Below are 23,531 nucleotides of genomic sequence, written 5' to 3'. Positions count from 1 at the left end.
TTCCCTTCTTGTGGCCAACACAAAACGAAAGGACAATATTCTTGCCAAATATCACACTTTGTTTGTAATGGTATGACCTGATCCATGATAAGCTCCAAACGTTTATTCTTCTACGAAATTGTAATTCTAACTATTATTATTATTATTATTATTATTATTATTATTATTATTATTATTATTATTATTACAATTCCTGAAAATTTGGTATTGTAAATATTGAACCATAAGAGTATTCAAATATCTGAAGATAATAAAACCTGTGTCTTCGCCGATCAATGTTATAAAAAATTCTAAAGTAAAAAAAAATACTTCTCGGACGTGGAACCAATCCATGGATCTTTAGATTACTAGTCACGCGTCTTAATCTCTGAACCATGAACACTGCGCGGTAAATGATTCGTCTTTAGAAGGATTCTTTGCCTCCCTTACAGTGTGCCACTTTATTTTCCTTCTTTTGAATATGTCTCTTGTATATAGTTTGATGATAATCAATGATCTTTGGCATAGTTTATATTAATAAATTGAGTTGATCTGAAACATTTGGGCCACAATTTTATTTCTTCTCCACAAGAAACTGGACTTATGCTCGCCAAGATTCATACCATCGATTCCAGGTAGGAATAAAGAACTTAGACCCGATAAAACACTTTCTCACAGATTGTAATGTATTATTATACAACACCATGCGCTTCTTTTAGATTTCAGCGTAATTAATTCAATACCTACCAAAGCACAGTGGCTTATATGGTAGAAAAGAAATATTGTGTTACATTCAAGATTTCCTGAAAAGGTTTGTCGTTATCGAGACTTGGCTACTTAATCGTTCTTTCGGCAAATCGAGAGTTTATTTGCTTTTGTCTGCTTTTTTAATTAAAACTTTTGTTTCTGTACTTCCTTTCTCTGACCATCATTTCACCACATAACTCTCAAGTAAGGTTACTTCGACAATGGTGAATGAACAGTTGAAGTGTTATAGGCACTGGGTTAGAAATATTCTAGTCTTCGATTCAAATCCACTTTATTTCAATTAATACTTTCAAATTTTATCTGTTCTTGCAAGGGTTATGATGACTTCCCTCTGTTTAGAGATGTGATGTAGGAATCATGCACACATTAACCAAGAGAAAGAGAGAGTGGAGATATCTCAATTTGAAACATTATTCGCATCATCCATTGATTTTCATATTTTATTACGTTTTAGTTCATTTTTGTTTATTCTTCTTTACGAAATTACAGTTCTAGGTTACTTAGAATATAACAAGCGATAGTGAATGATATATTACGGCTTATTACAAGAAAGAACCCATATTCTTCTGATATCGCATATGCTTTTGATATAAGAAAAAACATTTTTGTATTATGAATTAGGAATTAAATTACAGAAACACATGTTACATGCACACAAAATATGAGTATTCGTCATATTTGAAACATATAACATGTTTTCTATTAATGCAATGGTTTTCGCAAATTGAACTGACACACGCGGCACATATTGTTTTTAATTGTTAAATTTTCTTTCCTTTTTTGTTTCGTTTTATCCTAACACATTGCAAACCAGTAATAAAATACAAGAAAATATTCTTGCTGCCTTTAATAATAATAATAATAATAATAATAATAATAATAATAATAATAATAATAATAATAACACATTTAAAAAAGTAAAAAAAATTGATTTTTCTTAGAAAAATATTCCCCCAAAACAAAGATGGGAATCAAATCCCCTGGACCTGCTATTTTTTGATAAAGTTTTAGTAGACAGATTAAGAATGATAGCTAACAAAAGAGAAGGTAACGTTGAAACGAATAATGTAGAACATCCAGAGATTTTATAAAATACTGTAACTTGTGAAATAAAATGAATGGTTGACCAACATTGATTTTTCCTTGGTATGTATAAGGTTAAATAAGATTTTTTGTAACTTTTTCATGATGTCATTCGCTTTGTAGATACTAAATGGTATCTTCTACCTGATGTTTTATTCGTCTTAGAGGCATGGATATTTTTCTATTTTTTGCTGTATGCTACACTGACATTTTTTAAACAAACAAGAGCACTTGTAGAACACCTTTTCTACTTCTCAATCAACCTACCTTAGGTGAGTTGTTGGTTGTCTAACGTAGCAGGATATGAAGATTGAAAATGTGAATGCACTTTTGCTCGTTTACGTACATGGTATGAACCTTTTTCATCTGGACGTTATAGTGTACCAACGAAACAATCAAACAAAGTTCGTGTTCTTGCTAATTAGTTCCGATCACCGCGACACATTACATCGTTTCAGTTTTTGTTCCACAAGGCAGGTTATTGAACAAATTACATATATTTTGAATCACCTGTGTAATTTCCTCTTCGCTTTAGTTGTGCGAACTGTTCCCTTGGAGAAGGGAACTCAATTGCACATATAAAATATTGATGGTGAAAGGAAGTCTTTTGACTGCGTCATGTCTTCATAGAACAGGAGAAAAAAAGTGATGAACTTTCATCTTTAATCTCTCATTATTGTGAACAGTATAATGACTAATTTTAACTAACAAACCCGTTGTTATTTCACAACAGTTATTGTTTCCTGTTACCGGCGATAGATTTTCATTCGTATGTCCATATTAGTTGCTAATAATGAGCTACTTAACGCGTTTAAATGTGTATATTCTCATTTTTTCTTATAAACTTCCAAGTTGAACCTGTCGAATCGTTGTCAACCGTACAGCGATTTATTAGCTTGTAATCAGCATGAATTTTTCCCTCAAATAGTTTGCTTAGTTTGTGTGCGGGCAAATGATTTCTCCCGAATTTCGCTTGTAAGGTTTGTTGTTGCTACTTTGTTTGTTAATGTCTAGTGTCTTGTTTTAACACTGAGACTACATAACATGTAAAAATTCATTTTATTGTGTTATATAAGAAAGCATAATACTGTCAAATATCGATGTCCTCCAACCAGAAATGAAATTCGTTTTCATGTAAACTAAAGACGCTTTTGCTAGGCAGTATGGCAGTAAGAAAGGATCTTGATGTTTTGCAACGTTAGACTGTCATCATTTAGAACACGAAAGAATGTAAGATATTTGTTGGGTTAAACTAAGAAACTTGTCACTTGTAGTCACTTTAATTAAACACATTTTCAACTAATCGTGTCATGGGCTCATAATTACAAAATTATTCATTCAAATATAACTGAAGAAACTAAAATTGTAATGAGTATTATTGAAATGCGATTGTTCAATATTTTACCATCTTAAAGTCATACATATTTAAGAAACCTTGAAATATTTGAAACTGCAAAATGCATTCCTAGTTAGCTTAATTCAATTAGAACTGCTAAGTGCGCAAGCATATTATTTCATTTCCTGGTTTCGTTAATGTGACAGAGGTCAATAGTGCTTGTTTAATACATTAATACAAAATACTTGTACATTTTTTTCAGGTGGTAGTAGAATCGTTGGAGGTTCGGTAGTGGAGGATCATAAGAAATATCCTTTTCTTGTAGTTATGCGCTTTAACGAAAGCGCCGTATGTGGTGGTAGCATTATCCATCCTAAATGGATACTAACAGCTGCCCACTGCTTTCAAAAAGGGTAAGTCATTCACTACTATAAGTCTATAATTACTAAGGCCATATTTGTTAAGTCTACCAGAAAAGGGCTCAAATTTACACACACATCATTCACAAGTAAGTCTTACACATCATCTCTTTAGTTCAAATTGAGCATTGTAAAATTATGTAATAGCGAAAACTCTTGAATTAGTTCTACCTTTAATCTATCGCAAATGCTTACATACATTACATTATTTACATTCTTAATTTGTGGGTATATAGTACATTACCACCTGAACTTCAGCGATGTAGGTAAGTATCCCTACTTTTACAATAAAATGGATCATCCTCTTACATATTCTACTGTTTAAATAAGGAGTAACATCTGGAGAATGTGCAAACTTTGAAATTGAAAACATCTTAACGAAAACAAAAATCGTTTACACTTTCTTTCTCCTGACTGCTATAACATCATTAGCTTGTGTTTAGTAGTATTGCTGGTATGACAAAACCCTACACAGTTGCAACCTAACTAACATGCTACTTTCAAGAAGTTAGTAAACTTGGGGAGCAGTAAAATAGGCTTTTGATATGCAATTGATCCTCTGAAGAAATTACAAACTTTGATTGTAATTATATTTTCAACCGTGTTTTCCTCCGAATAGAATATATCAAAAACATACAGCATATAATTTCAGTATATAATGCAGATGACAAATATCATAATTAAGTTGGAAAATGCTTGAAATTGGTTGACGATATCAAATATTGAACAATTAAAGACACAGAGTTTGTGTACATGTATTCACCATGACCCTACTACAATTTCCAACAGTTTCACATCTCCTTCCTTGTTCACAATAGAAAATCTTGCCTTTCACAATTAATATGGATTGAAATGGAAACTGCAGGATGTTGAGAAGCTTGGATCTGCTGGAATTTGATTCCAGGCATAGGTTCAGCCAACATGATATACAGTCACCTAAGGAGATCAATAATTTCGTATTGCACAAAACATTTACTTGAAAAATGTTCATGTAAGAATAAAGTTACGAAGGTCCGGAGTAAGAATCATAAGTTGAGTTACTTTCCATTCGTTCTTCAATTCAGAAAGGGGTAAAATAGACTTCCTGTACGTCACATTTCTCAAGTTGAGGCTAACGTTACAAAATTAGTACCGCAACAAAACTCAGTAATTATGGCAGACAAGATTTATTGTAATTCCTTGAATTGTATCAAAACGTACAGGAATATTAGTTGGGTTTCTAGGTTTTTAGAACAATCTAGTGAACACAAAGATTTAAGAATAATTTAAGTGTCCCTACTAGTAGTTTAGCTTTACTAAAAGGGTTAATAGCGTTGTAGTAACCCAAACAAACCCGGGTTAGAATCCCGCCATAGTCAGTATTCGGATTCAACATTTATTGTTCAAGTAAATGCTATTGTAATTCTATCATTCCTTTTGCTTTATTATTATTATTATTATTATTATCATTATCATTATAATTATTATTATTATTATTGTTGTTATTATCTATCAAACAATTAATAACGTGCAGTAAATTGGAGTTACCGTGATTACCTTTTATTTTTCTTTCGAGGTGGGAACAGTATACCTATGAGCTCCAAGCAACGATACATGAAAAGTGAGACAATACTTGCACTGTACATAGTGTAGAATTTTATAGCATTACTCAAGTACAAAAGCTAGCATAAATAGAGCAATCTACATGATTTAGTAAGTTAGAGGTAGTGTTCTATTCTCAAGAAAATTAATAAATGAACTTTAGGAAAATAGTTCGAAATGGAAACGTTACTGGTTATAGCTAAACATTCTGTGGCACATTAATCTAAATGTTACTTTGCTGATTGTAACCTAAAACATATTATCCTCTCTAAAGCTCACACACACTACTCTTAATTCGGCTCACACTTGTCCAGACTCACACTCCCTCAAACTTTGGTTCGCAGTCCTTAATTAGACCTGTGCTAACTCGATTTCCCTCACGTTAAACATTTAATCCCTATAGCCCCAGGATCGATATTATCAATGAGACTCGCAGACTTTAATATTTGCGCTTACTAACTACAAGATACTCTATTTCGTTGAAACTCGGGCTCCATGTTAAAGGGTCAATGTAACACTGGTTGCATTCTACTTCAATTTAAATAAAAATACCATTTACGTTACGTGCATATATCAAATACCACAGGGCTACAAGTGAAAATAAACTAAAGTTGTTTTCGTTTTGATAGGTGAATTCAGTAGTTTTTGACTCACTGTTTCCCAAAATGTAGTTCATTCTTTCTCATCACTATAGGTTTTTCAGCAAATTAACTTTGAATATGCAACAGAATACCACAAAATTTGTATGTATATATTATATATGGAACAGAAATAAGAAGGAACTATACAAATGTATGTACTGAAATGTAAACCTAAATGGATATAAATACATTCACCTACAAAAATATTTTCATTCTTATATTCATACATTATATTCATTTCATCTTACATTCATTCATTCATATATATATACGTATCCCTGCATCTGATGAATATGTAAAACAAACACGTTTTTTTCGTTGTTTCTCAAATGCTTTTTTCTGTAAGCTTTCGTCCGTTTCTTATGTTTTTCATCCGCGGTTTGTACTTCTATGCTCCAGCAATAGTCCGCCGTCATCTTAATACTCCATCTACCACGGTATCTATGCTCCATATTTCTCATATCCTAGTAAAACCTCTCATCTTGCTTCCCACTTATTGACTAAGATTTTTTGGAATGTAATCCAGATGTAAATGCAAGACATGTATCTTAATACTCATGTCGCTCCCAAGTTCCTGAAATTTCAATAACATAGTTTCAGCAATGTATTTATAATCTGGACTTTAGTAGTTACCGACAAAATTCTTTACACTTTTGAATGCCACCAAGCCATTTCTCTCAGCTGTTATACTAGTAGAGCATCCCAGCATATACCACTTTAAATGTGTTTATCCTTCTCGTTCCCTTTCATGGGTAGAAATATTTAAAATTCAAATTTCACATTCATTCCCTTTTGCATGTATATTCAGTGATTAATCACACGGCACGACAATAGATACGAAACTGCGTTATTGGTTTGAGCGATTCTTTAAACGCTCACCGTTTTGTTGCTAAGTTCAATTCATTAAACATTTCGTTGACGGACGTATACTGTTACCAGATTGTTTCCACCTAAACTTCTAAACTGCTCCGATTCTTTTCGTAATGGTTCCGCTGCGTGTAAGAATTTTAAAAACTAAATGTTTCCAAAAAAAATTTGAAGACTAAAAATTTTCAACTACAAATTTAGAACCAAAATTTTGAAACTAAAAAAATTCAAACCAAAGTTTGAAGCTATAAATTTCAAACTAAAATTTTCAAAGTAATTTTTTTTTCAAATAAAACTTTAAATTATAAATTTTAAAACTAAATCAGATGATTTAGTCTAAACTTTGATAAATATAAAACGAAGTCTCTAACTTTTACATGGCACGGTTATGTTTCGATTCTTTTCGTAATGGCTAAAATGCCTGTAAAAACTTTCTAAACCAAACAATTTCAAACATAGCTCAGAAAATTAAAACTTTTCAACTAAAGGTTTTTTTATGCAATGAAAAATTTGCAAACTAAATATATTCAACTCACGAAATTTAAAATCTAAAAATTATCAAACTTAGTTTCTCGAGCTGAAAATTTTCGAATCAAAAAAATCGAATTTTTTTTCAAACATTCAACAAACAAATTTATAAACTAAGTTATCACAAACTAAGTTTTCCTCAAAACCTAAAAAATTCTCAAACCACGATTTGGAATTAAAAAGTCATTTATACATTGGACCTCAATATTTTAAACTTAAAATTTTCGAAATTAATATTTTAAGATTGGGAAGTTTCAAATCTAAATTTTCAAATCAAAAATTGTCAAATCAAAATTTTTGATATCTGTATATTGAAACCAAGTTCCAGATTTAGAACTTTCGAAATAAATATTTTCTAATTGAAAATTGTGAGATCAAAATTCTCAAACAAGTTCCTTCGACAAGTCAAAAATTTTCAAAACCGAAATTTTAAAAGTTAAATTTTAATTTATTCGATATTTTTTAACACAATACTTTAAACTAAAAATTTCAAACCAACATTTCAAACTTAAAATCATTCAAAGACTGAAATCAAATTTTTCAAATTGAAAATCGTCAAACCAAATTTTCTGAATTCTATACTTTTTTAACCAAATTTCAAATTTAACATTTTCCGCAAATATTTTCAATTTAAAAAGTTTGAAATCAAAATTTTTCTAATTGAAATAAAAATAGTAATTCCTGTTGGAGAAAAAGGATTTCAAGAAATAATAAAAGATATTAATTGTTCAGCTAGTTATATTTTACGAAAAATATTCGCTTTTTTCTCATACGATGTACATATATAGTTTTGTAACGATGATAAGAAGGAATCTTGAACTGCAAGTAAGCTGGACGTATCCTCTGTTAGATAGTTCTGTAAAACGATAGTAATAATGAATCCTGAAGTGAAGTATGCCAGACGTATCATCTTTTAGGCATGTCCTGTAAAGAAGAAAGATCCAAATGTTACACGTTATGATCACGGATTTGTTTTTCTAAAAACGGAACAAGTAATTATGAATGTTATCACACATCCTGAAAAGAGATGACAGTTTTTGATCTTATCACACAAAAGAAAGAAATAAAACTTAGTCGTAGAAGACAGAAGTGTTATAATCCTCTGTAGTTCTTAAGACATCCAAGTTTGAATTTACCAGGTGGTTGCCAGCATTTCTGCGATTGCTGCAGCTACTGCTTTATTCTCAGGTGAAAACCTGGAAAACTGATATCATCGTTTCTTGAAGAGCATGTAAGGTTTATGTATCCTATGATAGATGTGTTCCTAAAAGAAAGAAGGAAATGTTAATTTACATGTTGGACTTGAATTATCTTCCTGAAAAAAACTAATTATTAATCTTATCACTAGTTATGAAAGAAGCAAAACAGTTATTGATCTTACCACAGAAAGGAAAGAAATAAAACTTACTCGTAGAAGACAGATGCGTCATACTCTTCTGAAGAGTTCTTGCAACATATGGATTTCGAAAATACTAAAATCCTGCTTACATTTCTACGATTGCTGTATTACTGTTTTGTGTTAATATGAAAAGGTAGAAGACAGACGTGTCATCGTCCTCTGTACAGTTCTAGTGGCATCCTTGTCAATACTTTAAACGTATCACATGGTGGTCTACATTTCTTCCACTATTGCAGCTAATATTTTAGCTAAGGTTGAAATGAAAAATAGAAAACAAATATTTATGTAACAGGAAATGGTTTCATCGGGTATTTACTGTCTATCATCATCTTTGTGCTATAGTTTTTCTTTTCGAGCATGCCCATACGGAACCGTATTACGAATTGATCCCGGAAACGTTGCTTTGTATACTTTATGTTTTAGATCTTTTCTCTTCAGGTAACGATCATACGGCTTTTGTACGACATAAATTTTGTGTGGAATTGTGAGGTCACTTGATCATAGTATTGACTGGAAACCATTTATTTTAATGTGGTGATATTTAAATGTTGTCCAGCTTTATGGTTTAGAGTGAATCATCTTACCTTGCATATGTAATTCGTGACGTTTGTGTCGGATTAGATACTTTAAGGCGTAATTTTTGTTCCCTCCACTAAGATACGTATTGATGTTGGCCCGTTCTCCGTAGGCTAAAATCTCATCTGACATACAGCCTAAATAAGTTGAAGTCTCCATCGTTGACTCACGGTTTTTCCGTAAATATTACAAAATTCGTTTCAAAGTACAACACACGTTTCTGCAGCATCTCCAGATACTTGTATAACTCCAGATGTGCTTGGCATGTTGTAAATGAAGAAAGAGCTAGATTGGAGCTCTATGAAGGGTCCAATCTCTTTGAAATGTTAATAATGACTAAGTTTTGAATCTAATAGGTCACAGTACAAGTTTAAACCGAAATGTTTTTATTGCATTTACAAAATGCAAACAACAGTGTATCGTTTATTAGATCAAATTGATGTACTTCAATATCAGGTAAAGTTAGTTTTTCATACAATTCTTCTGGTTGATCAATAATACTCCTCTGACTAAAATTTGAACGTTGTGCCATTTACCACTATTAAGAATTTAAATTGAAGTTGAACAAACTTCTTGGAACAAGGTTGTTTACAATTTTTTCAGGATCCAAAGCAATGCATTTAAGGATGGTTTATTTTCTTCAGTAATGTCGGCATCTAAGGCCATTTAGCTCTCACACGTTTGAGGGATAATGTCTCTGGGCGAGAACACTATCCGGGGAAGGAATTGGCCTGGGGCCTATAAGTACCACTCCGGCATTTGCCTGGTGTGAACGAGGAAGACCTAGGAAAACATCATTCTGGCCTGAAAAATCATTATAATTTTTTTGGACAGAGTGCCCCACTGGGAATTCAACTCGGAACAGAACCGAAGGCGTGAGCGTTAGCGACCGCGCTACCCGTGGCTCCTGCAGTTAGTTGTCTATGCAGAATCTTCCAATTTTGATTTAAGAAATGTATTGATAATTTTCAGTACTATGTAGGAACAAGTGAAACAATTTTTCATGAATCGAAGTATTTTCTGTCTTGTATGGAAAAATGGAAGAACATTTTATAAGTCGGAAAATGTTCATCATTTTGAAGCAAAAAGTAAAACAACTTTCTGTGAATCGGAAACTTTTATTGCTCTGTATTGTATTGAAGTGAAAGAATCTTCATGAGTCGGAAAATTTTCATCACGATTTAGAAACAAATGATAAAACTTTTCATAATCCGGAGAATTTTGGATATTATGTATAGTGATGTTTGGTGAAAAATTTTTCACTATATTTAACTTCACATTCTGCTATAAAATTCAATTCCTGTAGAAGGAAGTTAGACAGCATCAAATTATCATTTTTCCAATTAGTTTTCGAAAACCAGAAAAATTTGTAATATTTCAAATTGGGAAGTAAAAATATACAGTGTTTCTCTCTCTTTCTCTCTCTCTCTCTCTGTGTGTGTGTGTGTGTGTGTGTGTGAAGTGCAGGGAACATACGTCGAGTTCGAGGAGAACAAATATCCCATTCCAATATTTAAAATTTAACAAGAAATTGAAAAGAAACATTTGTGAATTTATCAATTTCAGAAACAGGATATTCTACTATTTCTTCACATGTAGGGCTGCCTATATAATGAAATAAACTACATAAAAGTTCCTTATGAAGATTTCTTTTGTAACAGAAAATAAGAAAAAATGATTTTATTGTGTTTAACACTCGTAAATCATAATTTCAATATTGGAATTTTGTATAATCAACATCTTAGAGCAGATATTTGTATTGTAAAACTATCATTATTATGTATAAAAATGTATTAGAAACAATGATGAGTTGGTAGAACAAGTAAAAAACATATATAAAAAATATGTTTTTTATTTTGTAAATTAAAATGAAATTACTTCTTGCTTTTAGAACACAGCGCTAATAATGCAGCTTTTTAATGTTTCTTTTATTATCTTATTGGAAGAAAAACTACAAAAATCAGCTTCCTTATTATTTATATTTCACTTTCTCTTCGGAATGAATATATGAATAAATAAATGTTTATTTCCTGAAAAAGGTCAGTATTTGCTTTCACGAGTTACTTAAACTCGAATTTTGGGTAGTCAAAAATTTACAGTAGGCACTTTATATTATATCTGCATATTTATAAATGTTGCAGTATGTAAATCTATAACAGTAGTAAAGCTATGAGAAAACCGTCTTATGCGTATTAAACTGACGAAATTTAATATTGTAAGATCAAAGGTAGATTCTGAGGGAAGAACGCATTGAAGTTTTTGAAACATTCTTGAAATGAAGAATCGTTAGATTTTCACTTCATGAAATTTTTAAGACAATATTTATTACCAATAAATTTTACGGCTAAACAACGATGTAGGAATAAGAGGAGTATGTTTCTATGAATCGGAAAAGTTTCCGTTTCAAAATTTTCCGGAAAATTTTAATCACTGTACAGAACTGTACAGAACCGATTCATGAAGAATTGTTTCACTTGTTCCAACATAGTACTGAAAATTGTCTGAGCCATGAAAATTTTCAGATTCTTTAAACGATCTTTCACTTTTTAACATTTCTATTCATGAATTAAAGAAATTTTATGAATACTGGAGAATCGTTTGTTGATCACTGATATTTGTTAAGAACTGAAAATTTTCTGGAAAAATATAGAAAATTTTCCAACTCACATCACGGCTAAACAACGATGTAGGAATAAGTGGAGTATGTTTTTATAAATCGAAAAATTTTCATCACTGATGTGCAGCTAAATATAATGGAAAATTTTCCACCTAACATCACTATACATAATAGCCAAAATTGTCCGGCTTACGAAAAGTTCATCCACTTGTTTCTACATCGTGATTCCTTTCACGTGTTTCTACAGAGCAATAAATCTTTCCGATTCACAAAAGGTTGTTTTGCTTTTTGCTTCAAAATGATGAAAATGTTCCGAATCATGAAAAGTTCCTGAATTTTTCCATATAAGACAGAAAATATTTCGATTCATGAAAAATTGTTTCACTTGTTCCTACATAGTACTGAAAATTGCCTGAGCCACGAAAATTTTCAGATTCTTTAAGTGCTCTTTCAATTTTTAACATTTCTATACATGAATTCAACTAATTTTATGATTGCTGAGCAATTGTTACTTGATTACCGATATATTTTAGAAGGGAAAATTTTCCGAAAACATATAGCGGAAAATTTTCCGGAAAATGTTCCACCTCACACCACTATTGTTGGGTTACGCCGTCACTGCTGGATCCTCTTCAAGAGTCGTTTAAATTCACTCTCCAACATTTCATGATCAATGTACCCCTATTTACGAAGTACTGCAATTTTTCGTCGGATGCGTTCATAACGGGATTCTATGGTGTCTTCAGGATTGTGGTATATGGTTTGATTGCGTAGCGATACAAGTCGGGAAATCACAGCCTTCATGCTCATAAATTTTCTCTTGTGACGTCTTGGAATCTTAGAAGTAACCATCAACTCGAAATACTCCAATAAACACCTCCCTTTGTCGAGCTGCATGTATGATTTTTCCTTCCGTTTTCTCAATGTAGGCCAACCATTGAGTTGTAGCAATTAATTGAGTACTTCTACATTGGTAACCATTTGCCGGTATAATTCCAATTGTATTTTATTGACGTAATTTTTACGGAATACGAAACATGAATTGCCTGCAATAGTTATTGTCTCCACGAAGGAATTCACTTTTGTTTCTGTTTGAAATGACGCCATAAAGGAAACACATGGTTCTCCCGTTCCCTCCCACATGGTTCTCCCGTTTCCTCCCACTTTCTTCATTGCACCATTTCATTCATTTCTCATCTTCACCGTCTCCTTTAGCCTAACCGGCATACTCATGGGACGTAAAACTCAAAGATTTCATTTAATTTCATTTTTGTTTCTGTCTTCGACATTTCATTTGCACCACAAAACTTTGTTTCAGAAGTGGTCCAATTTACTTTTTATTTTTCTTGGTGTTGAACAAATGCGGGAAGTAGCCTTCGGTTCAGGTAAATTAAATGTTTTTGACAATTTACATAACGGTACAGGTAGGAAATTCAAGTACTGAATGAATGTCTGGCTATTTAGTGTTAAACTTAGTATGTTGATTCCGTTCAACACGACTTCAGGCTTTGATTGATATTGTTTCATCATAGCCTTTAGCATAAAGTGCCCATCATGACCTTTAGCATTGTATGCGAGACATACAATTCTAATAATATTCGGGCGTCGTTCCCGTAAGTACTGAAAAATCATAAATTGGATCATTTATAAAAAGAATAATATGCTGTCGTGGCCACAAATATTGTGAGACTGCTGGATATCGTCATTTTCAAGGCATACATAACAAACTATAATAATAACATAATAATAAACATAATAATAAATTCGGAACGTGCACTAACATGTTATTCGGCAATTTTCTTATTCTCCATGGATTATGTATCATAAATATTCAATAATTATTTCTTTGCATGCATAATCGAAGGTGCACTGGGTTTCAAACTTTGTCGATCAGGAATTATAAAGCATTGATATGACGCTGGAGCAATCTTCTTATATACATAAAAAAAAACTTGTCATTACAGTCGTGAATGCGTTGTCCAAATCGTACAAAAGAATATATTTTGAAATAGTTTGCAAGTTGCTTCACCATTGTACAGACAGGTTCTCCTTGTTGATAATGGACCACTTCAATGAATATTGAAACATCCTTCACCATCAAATTGACGATTACAGTCATTGCATAAATCAAAGTTTGGATCTTGTCGCATAGAGGTCTTTATAAGCATTTTGAACATGTTACAGGACAATTTTTCACGTGTCTGTTGCGCTCATTATAATTTTTATGACATGGATCACAGTAGAATTTAGAGTTGAAACAAACTGTCAAAGACTGGGTAATATAATTATGTTCAGTCAAACAAATTAAATTTATGTGAGTGCGATTTTCATCATTAATCCCCTCGTACATGATATCTTGACCAGAAAAACTGGTGTACACTGTAATTTTATACTTTTAAGGTAAGTCTGGATCTGAATTTCAATCACATTAGCCCCATGTTTTAAACTGATTCCTGCAGTAGTACATAAAGTATCGACTTCTTGGATACATTATTGCTCTTATCTAAATACTGCCAATAGCATTGCACACCTAAATTTTTGTATTTATTTAGCCCAATTGTATTTACAAGGGCGTACGCAAAGCATCTTGAGTCTGGATCCCTTACGTTTGCTCCGAAATAACTCTTCATTTTATATTACTCCTTGTCGTAAACGGTCATAAACGCGTGGAATATTTATTCGATAAAAATGGTCGGTGAGTGGTTCAGGAAGAAGAAACGCATCATTGCTTTGAGAACTCTTTCAAATAAGCCCATATTGTTTCCAGTGTGAAGTTCTAGCAATGACGAAAACTCACCCAAAATGGTTTATTCGTATTACATGGACAAATTATTGACAAACCTACCATAGCTGCATTGCTGACAATTTGAAAAAGTGAGAATACATCGCTTGAAAACTGTTATGCACTCAGTTAATAATTATGTCGAATGTGGTGCATTAAACTGGACTTCCAACATTCGCCCTTTAATATTATATCACCTGCAGTGCCGAGCTCCTTCATTTACAACCGTAAAACCTGATCGGCCATGATAGAAAAAAGAACAACGAACAATAATAATGCTGGTTAAAATATAACGAGAAAAAATTTAGCAGAATTGATTTAATTTTTCTACAAAGAGAGGAGAAAGAAAATTCCTAAATAAACAGACCTCGTGACAGACAGTAAACTGAAACTCATGTTTAAATTTCACGTCCTAAAACGGTCGTTTTCATTGCGGAAACGGTCCTTTCATTGTTGTTACTTAAAACCAAACCAAAAACATTTTTCAGATTCTTGTGTTAAATAATTCGACTGCTGAAATAGATAGTAAAAACGTTTCACTGTAGTTATACTAGAAATCAAACCCGGGACCATTTAGCAAAGGTGTTGTTCATTACATCAACGATGATTGTTTTCAATTAGCATAGAGACCTTGGTTTGGTTCCTCGTGAGAGCTAAGATTTACAATTTGAAACAATCGTGTTGGTATATCAAGCGCTTTATTGTTGTCATACTGGAAACCAAACCCTGAATGTTTTATTATATGTCTTAAATATTCCCACTGCTGAAATCGACGATTCATATTAATTAACCCTTAGAATTAATATGTCCCCACAGTGACGACATGGACTCTAGAATTTATTGCGCAGATTGTAATGGGACAACGAACGTTTCGTTGGTTTCTCCCTATCAAATACGTTTGTGGCAATGTGTAGTTTTATGTATACTTCTATTTCAGTATTCTGCGCAGTGTTGCCAGCTATACGAGTTTATCCTGAAAAGGATGATTATAGTGATATTTTTCACAACAAAGGTTGAATGCATTTGTGCTTAAATTCGTATTATGAGTACTTTTTCGTGAAATCCTCTAAGTGGCTTTCATCCACAAAATATAAGAAACCCATTACAGTTCTGCTATAATCTTATGTGTCGAAGTAAGGTTTTAGAAAAAAAAAACAATTGTAAAGTAATTTATTTTTCTCCCTTCGAAAGCAAACAAGAAAGGAATGAAAGCGACATTTTTTGTTCGCCTTTACGGATAGGAGCACATTATCACCCTTGAACAAAGCATCTCCTCGTCCCCTCCCCCTTTGAATTTGTGATTCAGCAGACCTAAAAGATCATTATTGATTTGTTAAAAATAAACCTGTGACTCATTTCTCACACTCAGGCTTTTAAGCAGATCAAAGCAGCAAACCACATGAGGAGTTTCAGTTAGTTAGAGTCGTTTTACGATACAGAGATGTTTATTTTCTACTTTCAGTGATACCAGTCATTTGTTTTTGTATGCTTGTTTCGTAACACTAGGTGACTTTTTGCTACTTTTGGCAACATTGCTTTCCTCATAGACATCATATGAGTCTCGATGTTACGGAATATGGAAGCATGGTCTTTTACAAATCCAACAAGGTATAAATTATTACCGTGCTACAAAATCTCGAGTTACACATAAGCATCCATTGCAACATCATTTATGTGCGAAAATAATCCTAAAACATAACGCTTTCACGTATTATTTTTTTCTTAGTAGAATTTTTCGATACTTGCAAGATATATTAGCAATAGTCCAGCAAACATTTTCCAATATTTTTCTAAGGCTTCAAAGCAGTGTTGAAGACATTTGCTTTTTTTTTTCGTAAAAACACGTGAAATTTCCCTAGTTTTAGCAATACTGCTCTTCTAAGGCACCTCATATGAGTTCTGATTGTTACGGAATATCAAAGAATTGTCCCACTCGAATCAACTGACGTATAAATTATAGTTCTACTAAAATTATGAACAAAGATCTCCATGGACAGTTTATAAATGTAAAACTGTTAATCAGAAGTTAGTGAAAATCTTAATATAGTTAATAAATAACAGAGTGTGAAAAATTCTAAGGCACAGCAATATGTTTCTCATGTTTAGTTTTAAATTCAAAATAATAAATACGATTTAGGAATCACTCCACGCATTTTAAAAACAATGTTTTCGAAAATTTTTATAAACTTGTCTGTGACTAAAAATGTCAAAATTGTAGCATTCCAAGTATCTTGTGGACTTACAGCTAATTCTTTGTAACGATATCTTGGGCGTTTCATTTCACACATTCACATAGATAAAAATCCACACCTTGTTACATAAACAGTCTTCGCCGATGTGAGATTTGAAAATACAACTTAGATATTATTTAGGTCTGAAAACAAGTATATTACTAAGTGCTGTTACTATTAATCAGTCGAACGAAAAAGGAATGAGTGATGAAACTGAAAACAAATGAAAACACAGCTTTGAAAATTAGACTATATTACAAACAACATCATATGTATTGAAAATCTTTTTAACATTTTCGAAACACCACATAATATTTATCTACATGTATATTTTATAAATAATAGGATTAATAAATTCTTAGATCTTTATTCATTAAAGATTACATGTATAAAAGCAATATTTTTTTATCTGCATTGAGACGTAATCTTTGTGGCAGAGAAATTCTTATACATAGTACGTGTAAACATTTCTCTCACACATAATTTTGATAATGATGTGTACACAAACTATACGCTAAATATAAAACATTGACGTTACGAAAACAAGATTTCATTGCATGTTTTGTAAATCTGCATAGTGTAAAACTTTCATCAATTCGCATGCACCCATAGAGCTAAAGGCTTAGCACCAATGTGTATATTATAAATATAAGAGATCATAATCATGCATTAGTAAAAAGTTTTATAAATAGTTTATAAATAACAGAGCGTAACAAGTTTTCAGACACAGCAATATGATTCACATCTGTAGTTTCAGAAATTAAAAACAATAAATACGTTTAAGTACCATTAAAATAAAACTAGATAACGAGGTTTCTGAAATAAATTAAATTAAAAACAGGTGTTTGGCTAAAAATCTCAAAATTTTATTATTCAAAGTATCTTTAAACTTACATCAAATTCGTGCCAACGATAACTTGGGCGCTGAATTTTAAAAAAAAGCCGCATTGATAAAATTGCACACCGTTTTAGATAAACAGTTTTCCTTTTTTAGATTTTATGTAGGTGTGGAAACGTGAATACTATTAATTATTGTTACTCTCAGCCAATCAGAAATGAAGAAATTAATGACTGATGTGTCTAAAAACCATTGAGAACGCAGCTTTGACAATTACGAAATACTGCGAACAACATCATGCGTTAGTGTATCTTTTAATGTTCTCGAAAAACAAACCAAATTTATTTATATATATAGTTGTAAATAATAGGACGTAACAATTTCTCAGGTAGGTCAATTTCAATGTGACAGTTTTAGAAAGTCTATATAATAGTTAATAAGTAAACCGTGTGCGAAAATGTCCAGGGTTCGATTCCCGATAGAGTCACTAGATCGAACAAATGTAAAAAGCTTTCTTACAGACCAGCCATCCTGAATACGGCTTTTTCCTAGATTTTCCACATACTCACCAGTAAAATGCGGGAATGATATCTAGTATATATACTATAGAAATATTCAATTCTCCCCTTTCCAAGTTACTGTGCTTGCCGAGGAATCATATTAATAAAGTACTTTTCAGATAAACGAAACGAGTCTTTTATGTAAGTTATTAAACGATTGTAGAAAACCCTAATAATAATAATTTCATTTTATTAGAATATAAAGTAATGTTGCTTGAGTTCTTTAGTTTGAAAATTTTGTTTCAAAATTTTGTTCTGCGATGTTTTAATTTGAAAAAAATATGTTAGAAAATTTTTAATTTAAAAGATTTAGTTTAAAACTTGTTTCAAAGTTTGAGGGAAAATTTTAGTTAGGAATTTTGGTTTGAAAATTCTTTTTGAACTTTTTAGCTTACAATTCTTAGTATGAAAATTTTGGTTTGATTTTTTGATTTACTGGCGACAGCGTACATTTTTGACTGAAGTTCAAAGCATTGTTGCTTGACATTTTTAGTTTGAAAATGTTGTTTTAAAATTTTAATTCGAAAATTGTGGGTTGAATTTCTGTTTTTTTAAATTTTTAGTTTCAATTTTTTTCAATCCTTTTTAATACATTTCTATAACTACAAAGTTAACTTGTCAATCATATGTTACTTGCATTATACATTCAACGAACAATATTCTTCTTTTTTATCCGATGATGAACCTTTTCTTAGACTCACATCGCCCGCCACTTGGCTATTAACACGTCTGTGAGTGTTTCAACGTGACTAGTAAGAAATATTATTTTTTCAATGTTCAATATGACTTTAATGTTATTTCTTTTTCTGTGGTGATGAACCACTTCTGCAAACTCATATACTTTCCAGTTCTGTAGTAACATATGGATGAGTACCTTTTGTCAACTATAACTACTAGAAAAGATTACTTCTTCAATGTTGAATATGAGTATTTTTTGTTTCTGTGGTGATGAACGATTTCCAAAACTAATCCATTGTTCAAAAAGGAAGGTAAAACACAGTGATATAACACCAACGTCTATTTGTATACTACATGACGTCTTATCAGTTCAAATTTTCAGCGCACCCCCTCCCTTTCCACAAATGCAAGACATATGGCTCTCCTAAAACTAGAAAGATGGAACGTGAAACTAAATACATTTCATAAAGGCACTAAACCAACACATGGCATAAGTGAACAAAATTCTGATTTGTCTTTCTGTGATGATGATCCTTTTCGAAACTCATATAGCCCCGAAATTTTGAATGAACACGTTTACGAGTGTGTGTGCGTGAACTATGACTAGTAAGAAATATACCTTTTCAATGTTCAATTTAACTTTAGTGTCCTTGTCTTGTTTCTGCGGTGATGAACCATTTCATCAAACTTCTATCTATGAGTGACTTTTGCTTTTTATTAGAAGGTCTCGAATGTACTCAAGACGACATAAAGATTAAGAATGAAAATAGAACGAGAATAAAAGTTACGATGTATATTATTTTATATCTCAAAGAATAATCATAAAATGAAATAAGTTTTTATTTTAAAATATCACATCGCCTCATTTTAATTTTAGAGAATGGTTTCCCATCTGAAATATGTTTCTCCTTTTATGTTCATTAACGAAAGTTACTCATGAGATGAGATGATTTTTTACTTTAAATGTCCCTTGATTATGGCCAATTACGAAGGGTGGGGCGTGGCAGTGGTACCATGTGACTGGAGACATGGCTAAAAAGGTCGGAAAGATTTCTGCTGATTGGGCTCTCTATAGAGGTACCCGCATTACTCACATGCATTCGTTATCTAGGAGGTGATATTTGGAACGGAATACTCAACTTTTGGAACATTACATTCTTTGCTATTATCAGAAGATACCAAAGTACTTGATTAACACAGGATGCATAGAGTGCTTATGTGGGCTATCATTTTATATAAGCCCATGTGCAAATATCTATAAATTTATGAACTGTTGTGTACAATGTGCAAATTTTACTTAATCATTTTCTTAATCATTTAAGAATCATTTTAGAATACTTTTTCAACATTTCGAAAACTCTTATAAAATGAAGTTGCTATAGTTTGTTTATATTTAATGATCCATTGCATTACTCGTCATGTGCCTACTAATTTTAAGACATGATATTACTTATACACAGAAATAAAATAAAGGAAATATTTTATAGTTTAATGGTGGATCCGAGAGTGTTCACACTACTTACTGAAGATACTTCCTTATGGTATTCCTCAAAACGTGACATACTTCCATAAAAACATAAACATTATATTAAATCTCTATTAATTGTTGCCCAACGGCTAATAATCTCAAAAGTATATTTAGTGCATTTTTATAAGATAAAATTTGTTTATTACTACTCTTGAGGAAAACATTTGTTTTAGTGTTAAAATCTGTATCATATTTTATTGCGAATATAACGGCATTAAATATGTCAGTATCGTAATTTCCTTATCATTTTAGTTGGATAAGTTTTATCAAAAAACATGTTTTGTACCTAAATAATCCACAGGTTGAATCCGGCACAGTATGACCTTGTAGGAGGCATATTAAATTTTGACGACATTTCTACTGTTGGGGTTATTAGAAAAGCAAAGCAAATAATGCTACATGAAGAATATAACAAACCCATTCCACATAACAATGACATTGCTTTAGTAGAGCTTCAGGAACCATTTGAAAACTCAGAGAATATTACAACTGTCAAAATTGGTCTAAGAGGTATGTAATTATTATTTTCATTCTTTTACTTTTTTTAATTTCTTTTGCAATATATACTAGAAAATAATCATTTAACATAGTGAAGATACCAAATTGTTATATAATAACTTGTTCTTGAACCATGAATAAATTCCGTCAAAGGTGATGTAAGCTGAAATGACTCAAAGTGTCACAAATAAATTTATTTTGTTACTAAATATTCCAATTCACTGTGATAGTAATACTATTTAAACGACCCGTTCGGGAGAGCAATACTTCCGGAAGTGCTTTTTCGCGTGCTACCCTCGCCAGCTGTTTTAGGATTAAAAATTAGATTTCTGGGCGTTCAGCATATAAGCCACTTAGCCCGTCATGTATGAGGGATGACGTCGGCGAGCACACTATCCAATGAAAGGGAAGGAAGAAAGGATTCGGAAAGGAAGGAAGCAACCTGGGATCTATAAAATAGGTACCAGCACTAAGTCCTGGCAAATAGCTGAATTTGACCTTTGACCTTTAGGCCGGCCTGGGAAAGATACCTGGGGGCATACACCGGCCTGAACTAGTATGTTTGGAAGCATTCATACTTTTGAACGCCTAGCCGCTATTGAAACAAGATGCAACATGCCTTTCCCTCTTCTTCTCGTCGTTTAATGGTTAGTTATTTTGAACCCCAGCCCCACTGGCAAAGAGCGTGAGTGTCCATGGGAATAGAATTTGTTAGAAGACTGTATGAAAGTTGTCCTTTGATCGAATTGGTCTTACCAGGGATGATATCGAAACTGCAACTTGAATTGGGAGACATTCTATATATTTCCTGATAGGACTTCTCGAGCAAGTTCCAAAACAGGGGTTCGTTTCGTGAGCGGAAGTGACCCCGCCTTTGCAGGGGCTAAAATATATAGAACATTTTTACCTATTTTCTATAGCAGGTGTACATAAAGTACGTTGTTAACCCTAAAAGTTGAAACCTATGCTAAAACGCCAAAACACCTGTTTCACCATTGTAAAAGCATAACTAAACGAAGTGAAAATATTTGGCCCAGGGTCCCCGCAGGGTCCCAGGTGGGGTCCAACTCAAACTTTGCAATTGAAAAGAGGGGCAAGTAGCATATCGTTTGAAACCCAGTGTTAAAAGAAAAACGATAACAGAAGTCTCACAGCTCTAATCAAACTCTGTGCGAAATGGTGGAAGATTCAAAATTTGAAAACAGTCTGCAACTAACAATGCATGGCCACCACTAGAATTCCAAAACGGTAAAACAGGTGTCAAAATTCTAAAACACGTATTTCATTATTTGAAAAGTACTACTTATCGAAAGGATAATATTTACCCCAGGGTCTCCGCAGGGTCCCAGGTGGGGTCCAACTCAACATTTTCAATTGAAAAGAGGGGCAAGTAGCATATCATTTGAAAGCTAGTGTTAAAACAAAAACGATAATAGAAGTTTCACAGCTCTAATCAAACTCTGTGTGAAATGGCGGAAGATTCAAAATATGAAAACAATCTGTAGCTAACAGTTCATGGCCACCACTAGAATTCCAAAACGGTGAATCAAAATTCTAAAACACGTGTTACAATATTTAGAACGTGCAATTTATCGAAATGAAAATGTTTGCCCCAGGGCCTTCGTAGGATCCCACGCGGAGTCTACCTCGAAGTTTTCATTTGGAAAGGGTTCAAGAAGTATATCGTTTATAAGCTATCGCTCTTCAACTTTTCGACGGCCCGTCTGGTAGAAGCAGTCTAGAAAACACGGCTCCTTCGAATGTTGTTTGCTGAAGTTTGGGTTTTGTTCTGGTCTATGTGTGTTAGCCACTTAAGTCACACGCCACGGTCGTAGCAACGTGGTATCTGCCAGGACATTATCTTTGTTATGCAGGTATGAGGGCCATATGCATGACGATCACTCTACGGCGGAATAGTGAGGCTTGAGTGTCTCGTGGAGGGGTGCGGCCATGTTGTTGTCCATAAAGAAGTGATAAAAACACAGTGGTTGCAGACACCAGCTGCACTGAATAAAACTCCTCTCCATGCAAGGTTCGTCGTCCGGAATCGAACATGTCGAGAAAGCTGGATCCTTTGTGTGGAAACTGAAAGACAAATCTCTCACTGACTGGTAACTAAAATCGTCAGGAAGATCGATGTATCCACATTTGCCGAAAGCGTACTTGATCATATCTTGGAATCTGGATGATTCCAACTGATTTCGTGTTACCCCAATCAAGTGAGCACTGGAATACCGATTTGTCATGTCCAGCTTGCCTCCAAGTTCTTCATTCCGAACATGCCTGTGGGCACGTTTCGCCATCATTTTTCTGTAAAGAATATATCCCAAATCGAATGGCTGTCCATAGGAAGTACAGCCTGGAGTGATTGTTCGTGGATGTAAGTCAAGACACTTTTCTTTTGCAAATTTTGAGTTTGATTCCACCTGGGACCCTGCGGAGACCCTGGGGTAAACAATATCCTTTCGATAAATAGTACTTTTCAAATAATGAAACCCGTGTTTTAGAATTTTGACACCTGTTTTACCGTTTTGGAATTCTAGTGGTGGCCATGCACTGTTAGTTGCAGACTGTTTTCAAATTTTGAATCTTCCGCCATTTCGCACAGAGTTTGATTAGAGT

The 23,531-nt window shown here is 32.8% G+C and overlaps 1 protein-coding gene across 1 annotated transcript in view; it reads left to right on the top strand.

Moving 5' to 3' along the window:
* The first annotated feature begins 1,772 nt into the window (after positions 1 to 1,772).
* The window catches only part of LOC145685395 (serine protease 30-like), a 106,007-nt gene continuing 84,248 nt past the window's right edge, over positions 1,773 to 23,531 (top strand). The window contains exons 1-3 of the mRNA XM_081757790.1: positions 1,773 to 1,794; positions 3,429 to 3,579; positions 20,713 to 20,921. Of these exons, the coding sequence (XP_081613916.1) occupies positions 1,773 to 1,794; positions 3,429 to 3,579; positions 20,713 to 20,921 (382 nt within the window). The remainder of the gene's footprint in view (positions 1,795 to 3,428; positions 3,580 to 20,712; positions 20,922 to 23,531) is intronic.

This window comes from Thermobia domestica, chromosome 5, assembly GCF_964235325.1.
Source record: "Thermobia domestica chromosome 5, izTheDome1.hap1.1, whole genome shotgun sequence".
Taxonomy (NCBI): Eukaryota; Metazoa; Arthropoda; class Insecta; order Zygentoma; family Lepismatidae; genus Thermobia; species Thermobia domestica.
Note: the sequence above shows the minus strand (reverse complement) of the source record. Positions and strands in the feature narration are given on the sequence as shown.